The 22017-nt window shown below is 42.6% G+C and overlaps 1 protein-coding gene across 2 annotated transcripts in view; it reads left to right on the forward strand.

The window, feature by feature from the left end:
• The window catches only part of BORCS5 (BLOC-1 related complex subunit 5), a 99546-nt gene that overhangs the window by 58676 nt on the left and 18853 nt on the right, over nucleotides 1–22017 (forward strand). For both annotated transcript variants that reach the window (XM_070371107.1, XM_005890033.3), the window contains exon 3: nucleotides 8703–8860. In XM_070371107.1, the coding sequence (XP_070227208.1) occupies nucleotides 8703–8860 (158 nt within the window). The remainder of the gene's footprint in view (nucleotides 1–8702; nucleotides 8861–22017) is intronic.

Consider the following 22017-nt stretch of genomic DNA (forward strand, 5'->3'; position numbering starts at 1 on the left):
GTAACTTCAGGAGTAGAAAAAGTGGCCCATCTTTTTTTTTTTTCCCTCTGTCTTGCTCCTTCTGTGTCCTGGAGCTGGATTTATGGGCTGATTTTCAGAGATTCCTTCTATTATCAGAAACACATTCTGATAATAGACCTGTGTACCTGAGCTTTGTTTTTAGGTGTTTAGGGGAGGGTGTAATTGCAGTTTATAAGGGTGATTTCTTTTTCTTTTTTAAATTTTATTTTATTTATTTATTTTTTGGCTACACAGCATGTGGGATCTTAGTACCCCAACCAGGGATAGAAGCCATGCCCCCTGCTTTAGAAGTATGGAGTCTTAACCACTGGACCACCAGGGAAGTCCTTTCAAGTGTGATTTCTCTGACCTTGGAGTTGCTGTGCGTCTTCCTTTGAACACCTTAGGGTGCCTTCTAGGCTTAGCAAACTTTCCCCCCACCTCCCTCGTTTTTGTAGGAAGAAGGGTCAGGGTTTTGACTGAAGATCTGTCGCTGGTTTGGAGGCTCTCTGCTTCAGCCTCTGGTGCCATGAGCCAGCCCTGGCTGGAGCTCTCCTCCCCGCCACTCTTAAGGGCAGGCTCTGGAATCTTCCTCACTCACCTTGGAGGAGCAGGTGCAGGCTGAGAGCAGGCCTCACTCTGAAGTCTATATGGGAATGCAGAGCAGGGACCCTGAGAAGCCTTTCTCCTCCTGAAGATTTCCTCAGCTCACTCTTTTTTTTTTTTTTTAATTAATTAATTAATTTGGCTGCACCGGATCTTAGTTGCAGCATGTGGGATCTAGTTCCCTGACCAGGGATTGAACCCAGGTCTCTTGCACTGTAAGCCTGAAATCAAAACCACTGGACCACCAGGGAAGTCCTCCATTCTTGATAATTAAAGTAAACTATTTAAATATGGTAAAGACTATTTAATAACTACCAATAGCAATTACACAATGAACAGCAAAATACTTAAATCTTTATATTTTAATTCAAGAGCTTGACTGAGATTCGGGCAATTACCACTTACATTTAACTGTCTAAGAGAGTCTTATAAATACAGTAGGGGTATAAAATAAGTACTACAGACATTATACATAAATGAAAAAAGTTTTTATTTTCTTCATTTTTTATATACCTTTCTTTTATAACGTCATATCCTTGGGAGATTTTTCCATGTGAATATGTACAAACCTTGGGTTTCCCTAGTGGCTCAGATGGTAAAGAATCTGCCTGCAATGCAGGAGATCTGGGTTCGATGCCTGGGTTTGGAAGATCCCCTGGAGAAGAAGAGGCTACCCACTCTAGTATTCTTGCCTGGAGAATTCCATGGACAGAAGAGCCTGGTGAGCTACAGTCCCTGAGGTCACAAAGAGTTGGACATGACTGAGTGACTAACACACACACATGCATAGACCGTCTTCATTCTTTTCCGTGGCCCTGTAATACCATTTATGGATGTACCTTGATTGATACTGATAGCAAGCTCCCTTGATGGATATTGAGGTATTCGCTCTCCTTTTATTATTATAGTCACTGCTACAATGAATAATCATTTAAATAATGATACATCATTTAGCACGTGTGCTAACATATAAATTCCTAGTAGAGAAATTGCTGCATTAATGGCTTTATGCATTTGTAATTGCATAAATTGATATCGTTGCCAAATCACCCTCTATGATGACATTAGCAGCTTACATACAAATCAGCAATGCCTGTTTCCTCATAGTTCCATCCATAGAATTTTTAATCACACTTTTGGATTTTTACCAGTTTAAGAGAAGAATGCACTTCCAGTGAAATCTTCTTTTGTATTTTTCTTATAATGAGTGAACTTCTGCATCTTAAGAGTTGTGGCATTGGTATTTACTTTTTTGTGAAATGCCGTTCATATCCTTTGTCCGTCTTGCTTTTGCTGATTTTTTGCTTGCCAGTTTCTAGGAGCTCTTTATCTAATAGGAAGCTTACTCTTTATGATACATGTAGCAAATATTTCTTGCAGGTTTTTTGTTTTGTTTTAGCTTACACTGCTTTTTGCCATGAGGAATCTTGATTTTTATCTTTTGGATATATCAATGTTTCCTTTATGGTCTTTGTGTTATCGTGGCCCACTTTTTTTTTTTTTTAAATCCTGGCCCACTTTTGATGGCACAAAATCATTTAATTCCTCTTCTCACAGTTTGTCTTCAGTCTTTTTACGACTTCAGTCCTGAATTGACAACAAAGTGCTCTAGGCGCCTTTCTTCCCAAGTCTGCCTTCCAGGAACTGTATTCTTTGTCAGTAGTGGCGTAGCCATTGATACCTTCATTAGGAGACTTTAGTGGTCTGAAAAATCCCACATTTTCTCAGTATGGACACTCTAGAAAGATGTTTGGCAGTTGCTTATAAAACTGAACGTGCAGTAGTCATGCAACCCAGCAATTGTTGTTGCTGTCCAGTTGTTTAGTCGTGTCCGACTCTTTGCAACCACATGGATTATAGTACGCCAGGCATCCCTGTCCTTCACCATCTCTAGGAGCTTGCTCAAACTCATGTACATTGAGTCAGTGATGCCATCCCACCTTCTCATCCTCTGTCGTCCCCTTCTCCTTCTGCCTTTCCCAGCATCAGGGTCTTTTTTAATAAGTTGGCTCTGTGCATCAGGTGGCCAAACTATTGGAGCTTCAGCTTCAGCATCAGTCCTTCCAATGAATATTCAGGACTGATTTCCTTTAGGATTGTCTGGTTTGGTCTTCCTGCAGTCCAAGGGCCTCTCAAGAGTCTTCTCTAGCACCGCAGTTCAAAAGCATCAATTCTGCAGCACTCAGCCTTCCTTATGGTCCAAGTCTCACATCCATACATGACTACTGGAAAAACCATAGCGTTGACTAAACAGACCTTTGTTGGCAAAGTAATGTCTCTGCTTTTTAATACTCTGTCTAGTTTTGTCTTGGCTTTTCTTCCAAGGAGTAAATATCTTTTAATTTCGTGGCTGTAGTCACCATCTACAGTGATTTTGGAGCCCTAGAAAATAAAGTCTGTCACTGTGTCCACTGTTTCCCCATCTGTTTGCCATGAAGTGATGGGACTGGATGCCATGATCTTTGTATTTTGAATGTTGAGTTTTAAGCCAGCTTTTTCATTCTCCTCTTTCACTTTCATTGAGAGGCTCTTTAGTTCCTCTTCACTTTCTGCCATAAGGGTGGACTCATTTGCATATCGGAGGTTATTGATATTTCTCCTGAAAATCTTGATTCCATTTCGTGCTTCATCCAGCCTGGCATTTCTCATGATGTACCCTGCATAGAAGTTAAATAAACAGGGTGACAGTATACAGCCTTGACGTACTCCTTTCCCAATTTTGAACAAGTCCATTGTTCATGTCCAGTTCTGTTGCTTCTTGACCTGTATACAGGTTTCACAGGAGGCAGGTAAGGTGATCTGGTATTCGCATCTCTTTAAAGAGTTTTCCACAGTTTGTTGTGATTCCCACAGTCAAAGGTGTTAGCATAGTCAGTGAAGCAGAAGTAGATGTTTTTCCGGAATTTTCTTGCTTTTCAGATGATCTAATGGATGTTGGCAATTCCACTGGTTCCTGATTCCCCTGCCTTTTGTAAATGTAGCTTGAACATCTGGAAATTCTCGGTTCATGTACTGTTGAAGCCTGGCTTGGAGAATTTTGCTAGCATGTGAAATGAGTGCAGTCGTGCAGTAGTTTGAACGTCCTTTGGCATTGACTTTCTTTGGGATTGAAATGAAAACATCTTTTCCAGTCTTGTGGCCACTGCTGAGTTTTCCATATTTGCTGGCATATTGAGTGCAGCACTTTCACAGCATCATCTTGTAGGATTTGAAATAGCTCAGTTGGAATTCCATCAACTCCACTAGCTTTGTTTGCAGTGATGCTTCCTAAGGCCCACTTGACTTCTCACTCCAGGATGACTAGTCTAGGTGAGTGACCACACCATTATGGTTATCTGGGTCATTAAGAGTTTTTTTGTATAGTTCTATGTATTCTTGCCACCTCTTCTTAACATCTTCTGCTTCTGTTAGGTCCACACCATTTCTGTCCTTTATTGTGCCCATCTTTGGATGAAATGTTCCCTTGGTATCTCTGATTTTCTTGAAGAGATCTCTAGTCGTTCCCATTCTGTTGTTTTCCTCTATTTCTTTACATCGTTCACTTAGGAAGGCTTTCTTATGTTTCCTTGCTATTCTTTGGAGTGCTGCATTCAGATGGGTATATCTTTCCTTTTCTCCTCTTCCTTTTGCTTCTCTTCTTTCCTCAGCTATTTGTAAGGCCTCATCAGACAACCAGTTAGCCTTTTTGCATTTCTTCTTGCAGATGGTTTTGATCACCACCTCCTGTACAGTGTTATGAACCTCTGTTCATAGTTCTTCAGGCACTCTGTCTATCAGATCTAATCCCTTGAATCTATTTCTCACTTCTACTGTATAAGCATAAGGGATTTGATTTAGGTTATACCTGAATGGTCTAGTGGTTTTCCCTACTTTCTTCAATTTAAGTCTGAATTTGGCAATAAGGCATTCATGATCTGAGCCACAGTCAGCTTCCGGTCTTATCTTTGCTGACTGTACTCTTTGTTTTGTTTTTCAGTTGTACTCTTGGGCATTCATCCCAGAGAAATGAAAATCTCTGTTTACAGAAAAACCCATATGGCGACTGTCCATAGCATATTTGTTTGTCATAGCCCCAAACTGGAAACAATCCAAATGTCCTTCAACAGGTGAATAGTTAACCAAACTCTGAGTGATACATACCATGGAGTACTACTCAGAAATAAAAATGAACAAACTACTGATACATGCCACAAGTAAATGAATCTCTGAGGGATTATGCTGAGTGAAAAAAGTCAATCCCAAAAGGTTACATTTTGGATTTTTCCCTTTTTGAACATTTTTGAAATGGCAAAATTTTAGAAATGGTGAACAGATTAGTGGTTGTTGGAGCTGAGGATGGAAGAGGGGTAGTTGTGGTTATAAAAAGCAACAGAACTTCTTGGGGTGTTGGAATGGCTCCGAATCTGACTGTGGTAGTGATACACAAACCTAGGCATATGAAAAAACTGTACAGAGCTAAACACACGTCCAAAAAAAGTGGGGATATCTGAGCAGATCAGTGGGTCGTACCCATGTCAGTGTCCTGACTGTGATATTGTATTATAACTTTGCAAGGTGTTGCCTTTGGGAGAAGTTAGGTAAAGGAATACACAAGGTCTTGTACACAGGATCTCAATAAAAACGTCAGATCTAAAAAATAAATCCTTATTTCTGCCAAAGTCAACCCTGTCAAAAGCTCCTGCGGGGAGGCAGGCTCCTAGGAGCTCCAGGCTGTCTCCTGCCAGGGTCGGCAGTGGAGGTGGGGGAGCAGGGCCCTGCGGGGTGCAGCCTTCATTCTGTCAGGCCAGAGGAGGAGCTGAGAGAATTCTCTGGAACAGCTCCTTCCGGTCAGGCAGCCTCCAGCTTCTTTAGGGGATGAAGAACTTGGCTTACGTCCCGGTTCCTCAGAACCAGTGGAGGTTTGACATTGGTGGTTGGGAGGCAGGAGTGGGGAAGGCTTCCCAAGACAAGCTTGGATGCGTGCGAGTCCATCCCGATGGTGCCCAGCGCATGCGCTTGTCATGTTTATTTCGGATCTGCACTGTGCCATTGGCTCTGGTGTGAGTGTACTGCTCTGGGTGTGGAACGGGGTCCCCGAGATCCCCAGGCTCCCAGTAGGGATTCTCAGAGGTCAAAACTATTTTCACAGTAATACTTAGATGATTGTTAATTACTCTCATCCTCTTATAGGAGTGTACAGTAGAGTTTTTCAGAGGCTTCATGATGTAAAATAGCAACATGTTAAATGCAGAAGCAGGTCTTAGACTCTAGCTGTTTGCTATGAAGCCAAGACAGGGAAAAGACTTAGAAAAATGTAAATGAATGCCACTCTTCTCACTTCTTTGTTTGGGAAAGTAGTTATATCCTTTAAAATATGTTATTTACATGAACACATAATGGGGTTATTATTATTAATTAATTAATTTTAATTGGAGGCTAATTACTTTACAATATTGTAGTGGTTTTTGCCGTACATTGACATGAATCAGCCATGGGTATACATGTGTCCCGCATCCTGAACCCCTCCTCCCAGCTCCCTTCCCATCCCATCCCTCAGGGTTGTCCCGGTGCACCGACTTTGAGTTCCCTGTTTCACGCATAGGACTTGGACTGGTGATCTGTTTCACATATGGTAATATACATGTTTCAGTGCTATTCTCTCAAATCATCCCACCCTCGCCTTCTCCCACAGAGTCCAAAAGTCTGTCCTTTATATCTGTGTCTCTTTTGCTGTCTTACATATAGGGTCACCGTTACCATCTTTCTAAATTCCATATATATGCATTAATATACTGTATTGGTGTTTTTCTTTCTTTTTTTTTTAAATTTTATTTTTTAACTTTACAATATTGTATTGGTTTTGCCATATATCGAAATGAATCTGCCACAGGTATACATGTGTTCCCCATGCTGAACCCTCCTCCCTCCTCCCTCCCCATACCATCCCTCTAGGTCGTCCCAGTGCACCAGCCCCAAGCATCCAGTGTTGTGCCTCGAACCTGGACTGGCGACTTGTTTCATATATGATATTATACGTATTTCAGTGCCATTCTCCCAAATCATCCCACCCTCTCCCTTTCCCACAGAGTCCAAAAGACTGTTCTATACATCAGTGTCTCTTTTGCTCTTTTCGTATACAGGGTTATTGTTACCATCTTTCTAAATTCCATATATATGCGTTAGTATACTGTATTGATGTTTTTCTTTCTGGTTTACTTCACTCTGTATAATAGGCTCCAGTTTCATCCACCTCATTAGAACTGATTCAAATGTATTCTTTTTAATGGCTGAGTAATACTCCATTGTGTATATGTACCACAGCTTTCCTATCCATTCATCTACTGATGGACATCTAGGTTGCTTCCATGTCCTGGCTATTGTAAACAGTGCTGCGATGAACATTGGGGTACACGTGTCTCTTTCAATTCTGGTTTCCTCAGTGTGTATGCCCAGCAGTGGGATTGCTGGATCATAAGGCAGTTCTATTTCCAGTTTTTTAAGGAATCTCCACACTGTTCTCCATAGTGGCTGTACTAGTTTGCATTCCCACCAACAGTGTAAGAGGGTTCCCTTTTCTCCACACCCTCTCCAACATTTATTGCTTGTAGACTTTTGGATCGCAGCCATTCTGACTGGCGTGAAATGATACCTCATTGTGGTTTTGATTTGCATTTCTCTGATAATGAGTGATGTTGAGCATCTTTTCATGTGTTTGTTAGCCATCTGTATGTCTTCTTTGGAGAAATGTCTATTTAGTTCTTTGGCCCATTTTTTGATTGGGTCATTTATTTTTCTGGAATTGAGCTGTAGGTGTTTTTCTTTCTGACTTATTTCACTCTGTATAATAGGCTCGGTTTCATCCACCTCATTAGAACTGATTCAAATGCATTCTTTTTAATAGCTGAGTAATATTATTTTAAAAAATGATAAGTGTTCAAGAATTTTCTGGTTTTTGTTTTTTTTTTTCATTTTTTAATTGGAGGACATTTGCTTACAATGTTGTGTTGGTTTCTGCCATACATCAACATGAATGAGCCATAGGTGTACATGTGTCCCCTCCCTCTCTTCTCCCACCCCATCCCACCCCTCTGGGTTGTCACAGAGCACTAGATTGAGCTCCCTGAGTTACACCAGCAGCTTCTAACTGGCTGTCTGTTTTACATACGGTAATGCGTATGTTTCAGTGCTACTCTCGATTTGTCTCACCTTCTCCTGCCTCTGCTCAGTTTTAATTTTTAACAGCTTTGAATATTGCTTTAAATTACATACACAAGTGCTTTGGGGTCCTCAATGATTTCTGGGAGGATCAAAGTGTCCTGACACCAAAAAGTTTGTGAACCTTTGAGTTGGAAGGAAGCACTTGATCAGAAATCAGGGGACTTGAGTTCTAGTCAGAACTTTGTTGTGTGACCCTTGCCATGTCATTTAAGCTCTGATATTTCATCTTTTGTAAATGCTAATAATTATCCTGGTCTACACACCTTAAAGAAAGGTAAGGTAATTCTGTGTGAAAGGCTTTGAAAAATAATGTCCTGTTCAAATTTAAGGGAATTTAATAGTTATCCAGCTAAACTGATGTTGGAAGAAAATGTAAAGGATGAGGCTTATGGCATGTTAGTGGACATCCTGCTCAGCTTTTAAATGTCTTCATGTTTGTATTTCCTCCTAACAGTTTCCTTATATATATTTTCTTCTGTTTCTCAGACAACCATTTTACAATTCTTTTGGTCAAGAAGGGATTTATATTCTTAATATCTTAAAGTAGTGCCATAAGGTCAGGTGTTGTGTCTTGTAGAAACCACTTACTGTGTGACTTTAGGTAAGTTACTTAACCTCTCTGCATCTTGGGTTCCTCACTTGTAAAATGCAGCTAATGGTCATTTACTTTCCTGGGCAATTATAGGTCTGAAAAATAACGCCCAGGAGGCACTTTGCCAAGTGCTTGGTTCGTACTAGACCCTCCATAAATGATAGTTGCTACAAAAGTTGCAAGGTTAAATTTAAACCTCTTACTCTGTCTTCCACGAACTTGTTATTAAACTACTTTATTCACAAATTTACTAGTAATTTTTCATTTCATTTGTGTTTTTTTTTTTTCTTTTTTTTCTGTTTTGAAGGGCTGTTGAGTGGCCAGACTTCCCCAACAAACGCCAAACTGGAGAAACTGGATTCTCAGCAAGTGCTGCAGCTCTGTCTCCGCTATCAGGACCACCTCCATCAGTGCGCTGAGGCCGTTGCTTTTGATCAGAACGCTTTGGTGAAACGAATCAAAGAGGTAATGGATTGCGAGAAAGTAGCATGGCTGACTCAGTCTCGTGATTCCCTGTACTCCTGAGTCCTCTTCTCCTGGGGTGTAGCACCACTGACCCCACTCTTTTGGGAAGTAGTCATTTTCTGTTTCAGTGTCTTAACATTTGTCCCCATGACTTTGGGAACGTTGTCTTTCCCAGCAGTAAAATGTGGTGATGGAAAAGAGTGGTCTGTGGAGTAGACTCATCTGAAGTTTGAATCCTGGTTCCCCATTTATTTGCTTGGGAAGGTTACCTCCCTTCTCTTGGTCTCAGTTTCCTCATATGAAAAATGGGTCTAATAGTAGTAACCTTCCTGAAGGGCTGCGTGAAGATTAAATTGCTCAGTATGTGTTAACTGTTGTTAGCATGTGTGAAGTCCTGCCATACTAATTTGCTTTGACTGACGCTTCAACTCTTTCCTGTGTGTAGTTTATATTTTGTTTTCTAGTCGAGTATCAGTTCTTTGAGAGCAAAGCATCTGACATCTTCCTCAATTATATTTTTCACTGTGTTAGCAGGAAGAGCTCAGTGATTCTTATTGGTTAGATAAAAACAATTGTGCCTACTTAACCCACAGGGTTTTTGTGAAGAAAGACACAAGATAATTCATGTGAAAGTACTTAGTAAATGAAAGAGTGTGTGGTACGCATGTTAAGTAATTATGAATAACAATAAGTGGATACTTCTTTTAAACATTTTAAATATATCATTGACTGGGCCAGCGCATCACACAGCTCTGGGAGCATCAAGGTATAAGTAAGTATGTTTACAAAAATTTTCAATCAAGAAGGAATTTCTCTTCTGATACCTTGAAGTGATGTCATATAAAGAAAAGGTAAGGAGCTGTAACTTGGAGAAACCACCTATGTGAATGGCATTTCCTGGCATTTAACAAATTAGTCCTGGTCATTGACTCTGGCAGGAGAAGATGGACATGAGGAAACACACAGGGAAAAAGTGGAGAATCACTGCAAATTAATGATCAGTTAGTCATAGAAGTACTACATCCTTGAGATGACGAAGTAGTCGTTAGCTCTACTGATAGATGTAAATGTGCCAATGCCTCCATTATTTTACTATTTACTCTCCATAGAATGTTGTGTGCATATATGCTTTTCTTATGGACTAACGGCTTTTATATGGAAAAGTATTAAATATGACCTTTTTTATTGGTCAGCATGCATGTGGCCTTTTCGATATTAGACTTATTTTACTACATTATGGTCGGCATAACTTGAAGTTCCAAACATGACTATGTATTAGAATCACTTGGATTTTTTTGTTAGTTTTAGTGTTGAATTCTTCTCTCCTCTCCAGTAGGCCTAGCCTGTGGTCTGTGAATCATTATTTTAATAAACTTATTGAATGATACGAACGCGATTCTCCATTACATGGGATTTGGGGACCACTAGTCTAGAGCATTATTTTCCAAGATAAGTTCTGTAAAACTGGTTCCATGCAAAGAAGGTCAGACTTCTTGCATATTTTATTACCATCCTCAGAAAGTCCCAATGCATATTATCTTATTAAAAGTTCTTAGCAATGTTACAGTAAAGAACATAAGCACTTTTCACACTTATTTGATTTCGGAACCCTTATCTTGGGTAGCATCTGTTAGCATCTTATATGAATAGTCTTTTTTTAAAGTTGATCTTTAGCATCTTCACAGTACACATACCCTCTGACTTCTCTCTCCCTCTCTCTCTCAAAACAACAACAGTATTTATTTGGTTGCGTTGGGTCTTAGTTGCATCGTGCAGATCTTCATTCTGGCATGCAGGCTCCTCACTGCAGCATGTGGGCCCAATTGCCCTGCATGATATGGGATTTTAGTACCTTGACCAAGGGTTGAATCTGAGTCTCTTCTATTGGAAGGCAGATTGTTAACCACCGGACCACCAGGGAAGTCCCAGGAGTGGTGTTTTTTAGAGCCTTCTTTGGGAAATGCTTCTGTAGACGTAAGACCTTACCATTTTTGACTGTGTTAGAAATTAACCATGTCATTAATTTTCAGATTTTAGAATAAATCAACATTTTACTGTTTTCTGTCTTCTTTTTGATAGGGTCCTCTACTCCATACCTGTCACTTCATGGTTTAGGAAAATGTGGTACAGAAAGATTAAGTGACTAGCTCACTGTCAAAGATCTGGGCAAAGTATTTTGTAGGTGATAGTACCGGACAGACAGAGTTCATTATACCACACTTTCAACTCCAGAGTGGTTTCTTGGGCCCCAGTGAGTGTTAGAATCACCTGGGAATTTTCACTCCAGTAAATGTGGTGGAAAACTTTACACACACACTGAAGTGGACAAATACTGTGGCCTTTCCTGTCCTCGCTGCTACTGCCCTGCCTGGCTGCTACAGGCACCAACTTGTGAAGACCCCTGTTTCATCCACACCCCCACTCACTCCCTTCCACCTCCCCAGCTGGTCTGTTTTGCAGGAAATCTCAGGCATATTATTTCATTCATGAATATTTAAGCATATTTATCTTTAAAAATAGAGGACCCCTTTAAAAAACTGTTTAATTTGAATTACTTTCAGCCTTAGAGAACAGTTCAAAGCATAATTCAGAGGATCCCTTATATGCCTCTCATTATTTTGTCTAAAGCGAACATCTTACAAAGCCTTAGCACAATGACAAAACCAGGACATTCACATTGGTACAATACCATTAACTAAATGGAGATTTTTTTTTTTAAACCAGTTTTTCCATTGACAAAGACTCCTTTTTGAAAACACAGCCAGAGTGCCATTATCATACTTAAAATATCACCTTCATTCATGCAGTATAGCTGAGATGCTTTTAAGTGACATGTTGATTTCACTCCAAACCAGTTAGATGGAAACTTTTGAAGGGAGGTGGGTGGGGGAGGGAGAAAGCCAGGCCTTGGTGTTCACGAACACGCTCTGGATAATTCTCACAAGTAGCCAGGGTTGAGCACCAGTGCTGTGGAGCGTTCATTAAAGACAGTAAACTAAGTTTAAAATTCTGCGTTTGAGGAGCCCTGGAATTCACTTGGAGCCGTCAGTAGTGGCCAGAATTGTTGCCAAGCAGAGACAGCAGGCCCGGTACGAGCAGTGCCTCGTTAGCTCTCTTAGGGCCAAAGAGGTGAGCACAGTTTGCAGGTTTTCATTGGAGACGTGTCATCTCTCTTGGTGCAAACTCCTAAAACACACGTGTCTGTGTGCACTCACTTCAAACCCCAGGGTTGAAATTAGTCACTTCCAAAGGAATAAAGCAGAGGATGTCGTTTTGATCAAACACCAGCTCGCTTGTATTATTCCAGATGTTTCCTGGAAGTTGGGTTGCAAGTGTAAGGAAGTAACATAATGCTATATGTGTGGAAAAGTCAAGGAACTTAATAACCGTGGAGAATGTGTATTAGTGGAAGTAGAACCTGGATCAGCCAGAAGCCCTGAAAGCTGCAGTGCTTGGGATCACTTCCGTTTGGCTCAGAGGGAAATGTTTCTGTAACCATTGCTGAATCAGATAGAAGAAAACCAAGAAGTTAGCCGGGCTTTCCTATTGCTAAATTTGGATGATGCTCTTGAATAAAAGAGGGAGGAGGGAGGAGGGTTCAGGATGGGGAACACATGTATACCTGTGGTGGATTCATTTTGATATTTGGCAAAACTAATACAATTATGTAAAGTTTAAAAATAAAATAAAATTAAAAAAAAAAGTTGATAGGAATTTGTTTTATCAGAGAGGAGTGAAAGCTAGGGGTGTCTTCCTTCACACTAGAGAGTCTTGTCCATTGACCACTAGTTTCCCTAGTAGCTTCAGGATGACCCTCAGCCAGCCAGCCAGCATGGCCGAGCAGCTATTGTCAACTGACCTAGAGTGAGGGGCTTTAAGGGTGATAGAGAAGCGTAATATGGCCCCTGCTCGCTGAGAGCTTCATCTAGGCGAGGGAACGAAGATACACAGAGCAGTAAGATGAAAGATTGGTGCCATCACTGTGGAGCACTCAGTTGTGGTTCACAACCGAAGGCCTGGGAGAGTTCAAGATTCTAATATTCTGGATTGGGTGAGGCTAAAGTCACGTCTTCTAGGAAAACTGGGATTTGGAAAATGAATGGAGAAAGGAGAGTGTTGCCAGCTGTGGGACCAACTGAGAGTCTCAGAAGACAATTAACTTGGGGCTTCAGAGGGACAGTGGAGAAACTAAACTTGTTCCAGGAAATCTCTCTGGTAAGAAGCAGATGTCAGAACTGGAAGGACCTGAGAGAGCTTCTGGGCCAAGGCCCTCATTATGCAGATGCAGAAATTGATACTATGGAATTAAAAGTGGATGAAGATCAAATGAGATTTGGGGTTTTTGGTGTTTTTTTTATGGGTAGTATATTAGGCTAGTGGGTTGAGGGTGAAGAGATAGAAGAGAAGAGGTGGTGGATAAAGGATACAAGGTGAATTCTGAGAGTGAGGCCCCTGAGGTAGCAAGAGCCCTGGGGGCATTTGTTTTGAAAGAACAGGGGGAACTAGGCAGATTTTTAAAAAGAGGGCACCGGGCACAGACCAGTCACACCTGAGGAGCCTGTGTATTTTTTCTGAAGGAGAGGATTTGTTGAGAGTGACTGTTGAGTAGTAGCACGGTTATGAGTCCAGGAGTTATTGCTGCGGGCTCAGCGGAGGTGGAAAGAACTCGGGCCTTGATTTTGTGAGCAGTTCTGTGTGGTGGTTCTAAGTGCGAACTCCAGAGCCTCATTCCCAGGTTCAGACCCTGCCACTGCCTTTAATGAGCTGTGTGACCTCGAGCAAGTTACTTGATTCTTCTTATTTTTAGATTTGGCTGTGCCCAGTTGAGGCATGTCTCTTAGTTGAGACACGTGGTATCTTTAGTTGTGACATGCAAACTCTCAGCTCTGACACGTGCATGAGATCTAGTTCCCCAACCAGGCATGGTTTTCCCCTTGCATTGCGAGTGCGGAATCTTGGCCACTGGACCACCAGGGAAGTCCTGCGACTTGATTCTTCTAAGCCTGTTTCCTCTTCTGTTACATGAGGATAAAAATAGTAGTCTGCCTCAGAAAGGTCTATGCTATGCTACTCTAAGTCACTTCAGTCGTGTCCCACTCTGTGCGACCCCATAGACGGCAGCCCACCAGGCTCCCCCGTCCCTGGGATTCTCCAGGCAAGAACACTGGAGTGGGCTGCCATTTCCTTCTCCAATGCATGAAAGTGAAAAGTGAAAGTGAAGTCACTCAGTCGTGTCCGACTCTTAGCGACCCCATTGACTGGTAAGGGTTAAATGAGTTACTCTGTGTAAAGTACGGGACCATGTCTGCCATATAATAAACACTGTGGTATTAGCTCTTGTTATTGTTTTGAATAAAAATAATGACTAATAGAAAAAAAAATAACAACAGAAAATAATGACTGAGAGAGAAAAGCCTAACCTTAATGCTCTGAATTGGCCTGTGTGAACTTTCTTGATACCAGCAGCAGCCTAAACATTGACTCATCTTAAGTACTTTCACCAACCTGAGTATCACAAAGAACTACACAGAGGCACGACTCATCATTTTTAACCTAGTCTGCAAGCCCTGCCTGATTTCCTTCATGCCACAGATATGTGCTGTCTGGAGTTTTTGTAGTTAATTTAACTGTTTGTTCTGCTCTGTAAAAAGCAAACTGGTGCCTGTGGAGTGTGGACCATGAGAAATGCAAAGCTGGATGTGGCACGTGAGTGGTCCTCGGCCTCTAAGCTGTGAATGTCTCGCCTCTGATTGTTCCAGTGATTTCTGTTGGTATCTCATCGTTTCTAGTTAAGGACTCAGGTTGGCAGGCAGACACTTTCAGTTTTAGGTCACATCTTCCACTGAAATCGGGGTTACTGAAAGCTAAGGAAGAAAGGAACGTGCATCCTCCTAACGTAAGGGCTTTCCGTAGGGGCCGGGGACGTGGGGAGGGAGGCCAGTGGCAAAGACCTGGAAGGAAGCCCAAGGAAGACACAGTTGAGACAACTGAGCGGCTCACAGTCACCGACCTAGATCTCGTTTCTGCCCCCGCCCGTTGCCGTCAGCGAGGGAATGTGTTCACGGTTTAGAAGCCGCTAGGTTACCTTTGTTACAGTTTCTGTGTGCTTGCTTAAAGGCCTTAAAACTAAATTCATGAGTGATTCTGGTAGCCTCTGTGTGTTTCGTTATCTGTGTTGAAAGCATGCTCCCTTAACATTAATCCAAATGAAGCATTTTCAGATGGACACTTAAGCCACATGATTACGTGGGATTATAAAGACACCCTCAAATTTCTCTAATTCAGCCCTTTCATGGCACACTGAAAACTAAGGGTCCCTGAGTTTATTGGGGGTTTGTCCAAGCTTTCTCTCCGACTTAATAACTAAGACAATAGAAGATGAATCTGATTTCCCATCCTCTTTTTTTGCTTTACCTTAGTACTTACATTCCACTTCCACAGAACCTTATCATTGGGTTTTTATTCCTTTTTCGTGCTGTAGGCTCTCAACTAGTGTTGGAAGGAGTGAGCTCTTGTTCTTGGGCAGGGATTTCTTTCAGTCGACAATACTGTAATGTTTGAGACCCAGCTGGAGCCATTTTCCAAGTATTTGACCTGACTTCCTGTACCATGTTTCCTCCCATGGGGCTGGGGGAGAGGCTGACCAAGGTTAAGTGAGTTTCTCACAGTTTGCAGAGAATCCGTGTTTAAATTGGTGTTAGCATTCACTCTGAGCCCCTTCAGCAAGAAGCCTGCTTTGTGTGAGCGCTGGCCAGGTGAGGATGTTACCCTTTGCCTGCCACCTTGAACCAAATGTCCTCCCAATGACAACACTGTTAGATTCCTGTTGCTGCTTTTAAACATACCCTGGCATTGGTCACTGCTTGCTCGACTTCACATTATAAAATGGGTTTGGCAGCATTGGTTAAAGCTATAAATTTTGACAAGAGCATTGAAATGTTGGGTTTCTTTTTGCTGAAAGGCTGAGGGCGAGGCATTTCTGGAACGTTCCGGGTTTCCTTTCTGTCTGACAGGCTGCCCTGGTGTGAATTTCAGGTTGAGCCCTTGGGACAGAGTTGTGCTCCCTTCTTGTCCTTTGGGCAGCCTTTCTCTCCAGTAAGAAACACAGCTGGTCCCCTGTGTGGCAGGAAATCCAGCTAAGGGATTGGGCACATTCTGGTGTATCTGGCTGTAAGGGACGCCGTACAGCACTTCCTCAGACCTGGCCCCTCACTTCCTCTGCACCAGCGCTGGCCTGCCAAAAGGCAGAAATCCTGGACAAAGGCCCAATCAAGTTTATTATTCGCCTCTTGGAAATGTGGGCCTGTGTGTTTTGGCGAGGCCTGAGCAAAACCCAATTATGAGACTGCTTTGAGATTCCCCTCCATTCAGGCTCTGGATACTGATGTGAAGCATGTGTGAGCAGCAGCCCCGTTTGCCTCCAGGTCAGCTGCCCGAGTCGTGCCCCTGGACAGCCGGCTCGGCCAGCTTTCCTAGTACAGGCCTCACGGGCCAGGCGCAGAGCCCCACTCCACTCTCTTCCCCAGCTCGTTTTCCAGCTGCGAGGATGGGTGATGTTGGAGGCCCCTCAGCCACCTCTCTCGTGAGGAAAGCCAGAGGAACTGCAGTCTATAAGCCAGCAGGTGAGCAGTATTCCGGGCACATGGTAACGGAATTGGAAGTAGGACCAGGGAAAGACAGTCCTGTCCTGTGCCTCTTTCATGAAGAAAAATAAGGAAGTGTAACACATTATTGGCCAGAGATGTATAAATAGGTCTTTTGTTACCCAAACATTACTGACTGGAGACTTTCAGTCTTCACTTGCAAAATAAATCAGCCACAGGTGTTAGCTTCTGCAAAAATCTCCCGATCAATAATGTGTTAATACATTTGAATGTAGCTGCGATGCTCAGCACATGCCTGGCACATAGTAGACATTTAATAAATGCTTGTTAAATGAACAAGTTAATATATTCTTCACATGTGTCAATGTCTTTGTCATAGTGACTGATAAGCTTTCTTATTCTGTTACAGAAAATAAAGGTTATGAGGGTTCTGTTAGGTAAATGTCCTGATGGCTCAGTGGGGTAAAGAATCTGCCTGCCAGTGCAGGAGACACGGGAAATGTGAATTCGATCACTGGGTCAGGAAGATCCCCTGGAGGAGGGAGTGGCAGCCTACTCCAGTATTCTTGCCTGGAAAATCCCATGGAGAGACAAGCCTAGAAGGCTACAGTCCAAAGGGTCACAAAGAGACGGACACGACTGAGCGATTAAGCACACAGCCACGCATTAGGTAAATGTAGGCTAGACTGCAGCTATAAATAGACTCAAGAATGTGTAATGGCTCAAATGCTGCTGAAGTTTATTTTTTGCTCGTATTCAGGGTGGATGTTTCTGATTAGCAGGTGACTCCTCCATTGAGTTAGGAATTCAAGGCTCCTCCCAGTTTTATGGCCCTGCCATATCCAAAGGCCACATTGCTGATAGCATTCCAGTTGGCAGGAGGGGAAAACAGCGGAGTAGCACAGATGCAGGGTTCTCCTAGATCAGACCTATAAATGTTGCAGGTCACTTTGGCTGGAACTCAGTCACATGGCCACAGCTAACTCCAGAGGAGGCTGGGAAATGTAGTCTGTCGTGTGCCCAGGGTGGTTTGGGGCTACATTTTTAACATCTCATTATCTTGTTTTTTTTTTTCAATTTCTTTCTAGTCTTTTTTTTTTTGTAACTTTATTTATTTTTGACTGTGCTAGGTCTTTGTTGCTGTGTGAGCTTTTCTCTAGTTGCAGTGAGCGGGGGCTACTCTTCTTTGCAGTGTGCGGGCTTCTCACTGCAGTGGCTTCTCTTGTTCCAGATCACAGGCTCTAGAGTGCTCGGGCTTAAGTAGCTACGTTCCTGGGCTCTGGAGCACATGCTTAATAGTTGTGGTGCATGGGCTTAGTTGCTCTGTGGCATGTGGGATCTTCCCAGACCAGGGATTGAACCCGTGTCTCCTGCATTGGTAGGTGGATTCTTTACCACTGAGCTATCAGGGAAGCCCCTCTGTGCCATCTTTGAACTTATAATTCTAAACTGCATCTTCATTCTAACTTTGAGATTCACAGGGGTTGGTGCAAGGCCCCAAGGTCCCAAGTAAATTTCACTTGATTAGGTCCTCCTGTCAGTGAAAATCAAGTGATATTAAGCAAACAGTTAAATCATTAAGTGGAAAAAATTAATACACATTATGTAGTTAATAGGATTTCAGATATGTTAAATCTCTTTTTTCAAAAGATTAGAGGCAAATATGACAGTTAGCCATGGTTGCTAACTTCAGTGATGAGATGACCAGTATTTGCTTTCAGCCTGGTTCGTTTTGTTTTCCTTTTTAATGAATCTCTATCTTGAACGCACATTTTTTTTCCCCCAACTTGGAGTAATTCTCTTCTCTTTTTCTCTTTTATATGAGCCTTATTAGGGTTCTGTCTCCTTGGCTGCTGCTTTTTCACTCACTGAGATAAGAATATGCTTTTCAGAATGTTCTATGCATGTACCTCTCCATGTTCGCTTCGTTTCTGAACTCATTCAGCTCTGGGCCAGGCTCTGCTCCAGGTGGTAAGGATGTATTGCTGAACAAAAGAGACAGACTCCCTTCCTCATAGACCTTAACGTTCCATTGAGGAAACAGATAATAAACAAGATGAAAAAAGTAGTTTTACATATCACATGTAAGAAAAATGCCAAGAATCAAAATAGAAAGCAAGAAAAAGGATTTGAAATGTCAGTGGGGTGTAAATTTTAGGTAGGGTAGGCCCAGAAGGTCTTATTAGAAAAGAACCATTGATATAGTGACCTCTTGGCTAGTACAAAGCAAGCCAGGAGGGCTCTTCCTCACAACTGTCTACACCTAAAAGTTATCACAAGTGTTCCGACCAATGACAGTCACAGTACCTACTCGTTTGCTGTCTCTATTGTTTCTTGGGAGGACACTTCCAGAGCCAAACTCCTTTTAAAAAATCTCTCATTCTTTCAGATCTTAAGGATTCCCAAAGGTTTTCTTGAGGAAGTATCCCTAGAGCTTGAGACAACAGTTAACTTTTTTCTGCTCTTGTTGACAGACTGTATTTTGGTATTGTGAGATTTTTATATTTTTTAATTTATTTTTTAAAATGCTCCATCATTTTATTTTCTTTCGGCCTCGCCATGTGGCACATGGGATCTTAGTTCCCTGACCAGGGATCGAACCCATGTGCCCTGTAGTGGGAGCGCAGAGTCTTAACCACTGGACCACCGGGTAATCCCGGTATAATGAGATTTTAGATGCCATCCTGGCCTCACTCCCCAGGGCTCATTCTGCACATGAGTAGAGAGCTTGACACTTGTCCATGGATGTATCCAACCATTGCTAGAGCTGCTCTTGCAGAAAATTAAGGCGACAGCCAACTTGTATTCCAGAGCAAATGGGACAGTGAAGATGCAAGCTTTCTGCAGGAATCTAAGGAGCTGTGTAAATGAAAGGATTCTTTTAGTGAGTAAAAGTCATTTCTTTAAAATGCAGTAAGACCACCAATGGAGTTCTTACAGGATGTTACTGTAGAAGAATGAGCGTTAGTGGCATAATTAAAATAGCATTTAGTAGGGATTTATTCCCGCATCATAGCCCAAAGTGAAAGTGAAAGTCGTTTAGTCGAGTCCGACTCTTTGCAGCCCCATGGACTATACAGTCTGTGGAATTCTCTAGGCCAGAATACTGGATTAGATAGCCTTCCCCTTCTCCAGGGGATCTTCCCAACCCAGGGAACAAACCCAGGTCTCCTGCATTGCAGGTGGATTCTTTACCAACTGAGCTATCAGGGAAGCATCCTAGTACACCTCAGCTGTTTTCTTTTTTTTAAATTTTTTTATCAAAATATAGTTGATAACAATGTTGTAGTAATTTCAAGTGTACAGCCAAGTGATTCAGTTATACATACATATACATACATATATATTCTGTTTCCGATTCTTTTCCCTAATAGGTTATTACAAAATATTGAGTCTAGTCCCTAGTGCTATACAGTATCTATTTTATATATTGTAGTGTGTATATTGAATCACTTAGTTTGGTAACCTCCAGGTCCATCTGTGTTGCTGCAAATGGCATTATTTCAGTCTTTTATCAGCCATTTTCTCCTTCACCCTTGCTGAGACCAAGACTCCCTTGGTCTCAGGGACTCCCAAGGCACCACATACCTGCCTTTCCGTCTTGTAATTGCCACACTTGTGTGCCACAGAATCCACTCGCTTTGGGTGTTCCTCTGGTCTCCATTCTCGCTCTATGCCCTCTGTCTGCTCCCTTCTGCTGGACTCTGCTCCCATCTCTGCCCGGTGCATCTCCATCCCCCTCCGGATATGCCAACAGCCTGTCTAAAAACACTCCTGCTCTGCCCGGACAAGGGGTCTCTGCCTCATTTCTCCCCTCGTGCCGAGGAAGTGTTCCCTGCATGAGTCTGTGTAGGGGAGTTGAGGTGTCAATGACATGGGCCTCCGGACTCTGTGCCAGGCGCTCGCATGTCAGGAGAGGTCACCTGGCACAGTGATTAAGAGCACAGACTCTGGTGTCACTTGAGGTCAACCGGATGATTATGTTAGTATAAACTTTATCATCAGCATCATCACTGTCTCATCTTGGGTATCTCTGGTTCTTTCCCCAAGCATAGCATAGAGGATGTTAGGTGTAAAATATTTACCTGCACACTGCCTCCAAAGTCTGTTCTCTAAGTCAGAGAAAGGGTTATATTCATGTCCAATTTGCGTAAGTGAGGGGATGATAGAGCACATTATTAACCCAGTTTTACAGTGGTTGGTTGCCTTAGCTCAGGTTTTAAAATAGTGAATGTGTTGCTTAGGTCATACAAACTTACTTTTATTTCCCTATAATCTTGGACACTGGGAAGGAGAGTCCAGGTTATACTGTGTGCCTGCCAGATTGTCTTCACATCCACCCACTTCCGTCTATTAGCAGGGCTCCTTCGGCCCTTCTCCTAATGTGGGAGTAAGAATCGTGATAGTAAGACCACTGTAATGTCTTTTACGTGTTTACCCTGCGCCGGGTCTAGGGCAGGCATTCGATGTACCTTGTCATAGACTTCTGACAGATACAAACCAGGGTTCAGAGACCTGAAAGGCAAACATTTAAGGGCATGTGGTTGTTAAATGGTGGAGCTGGACACTCAAATCCGAATCTGAAACCCACATGGAAGACTCCACAGCCTTTGCTTTTTCTACTGTCTTTTTCTGTTTCTTTTTTTTTTTTAAGATTTTTTTTTTTTAATATGGACTATTTTAAAGTCTGTATTTGTTACACTATTGCTTCTGTCTTATATTGTGGTTTTTTGACCACTAGGCAATGGAATCTTAACTCCCCAACCAGGGATTGAACCCACACCCCCTGCATTGGAAAATGAAGTCTTGACTACTGGATCACCAGGGAAGTCCCTGTCTTTACTTCTTTATCCAAAGGCTTTTTACTCCCCAACTCCTCTCCTTAATCACACTTAATGCTCTCTTTCCCTGATCCCATATTCCTTTCTAGTATTCTTTCCATGGTTTCATAGCACCCTTTTTTATTTCAAACACAGTCCTTATGGGACGCAGCCACACTTAAGAAAATAACCCTGAAGACCCCACGTATCCATCGCGGAGATGCCAGCTCTGCCGGTTTAAGGCTAACTTTTCCAGGCTCCTGATCAGTCAGTTTTTTGAGAAAGGGGTTTTTACCAATATCTCAGAGGACTGTGGCAGAAATGAAGGCGGACAGAGGGGCGCCGTCGGGGAAGCTGGACAGTGGTTTCGTGCTGCCCCTCTCCCACTCGGGAGGGCTACGGAAAGTGGGGCTTCAATGAGAGAGAAAGCAGAACAGGGACTTCCCAGGGAGGCAGAAGATCCTCTGGGACTGTGGTCCCCAACCTTTTTGGCATCAGGGACTGCTTTTGTGGAAGACAATTTTTCCATGGACCAGCGGGGCAGGGGAGAGCGAGATGGTTTCAGGGTGATTCAAGTTGATTATGTTTATTATGCCACCGCTGATCTGATAGGAGGTGGAGCCCAGGCAGTAACGTGAGGGATGGAGAGCGGCTGTTAACACAGGTGAAGCTTTGCTGGCTTGCCTGCCTGCCCACTGCTCATCTCCTGCTGTGAGGCCCTGTTTCTAACAGG

Source organism: Bos mutus, chromosome 5 (genome assembly GCF_027580195.1).
Source record: "Bos mutus isolate GX-2022 chromosome 5, NWIPB_WYAK_1.1, whole genome shotgun sequence".
In the NCBI taxonomy this organism is placed as follows: domain Eukaryota; kingdom Metazoa; phylum Chordata; class Mammalia; order Artiodactyla; family Bovidae; genus Bos; species Bos mutus.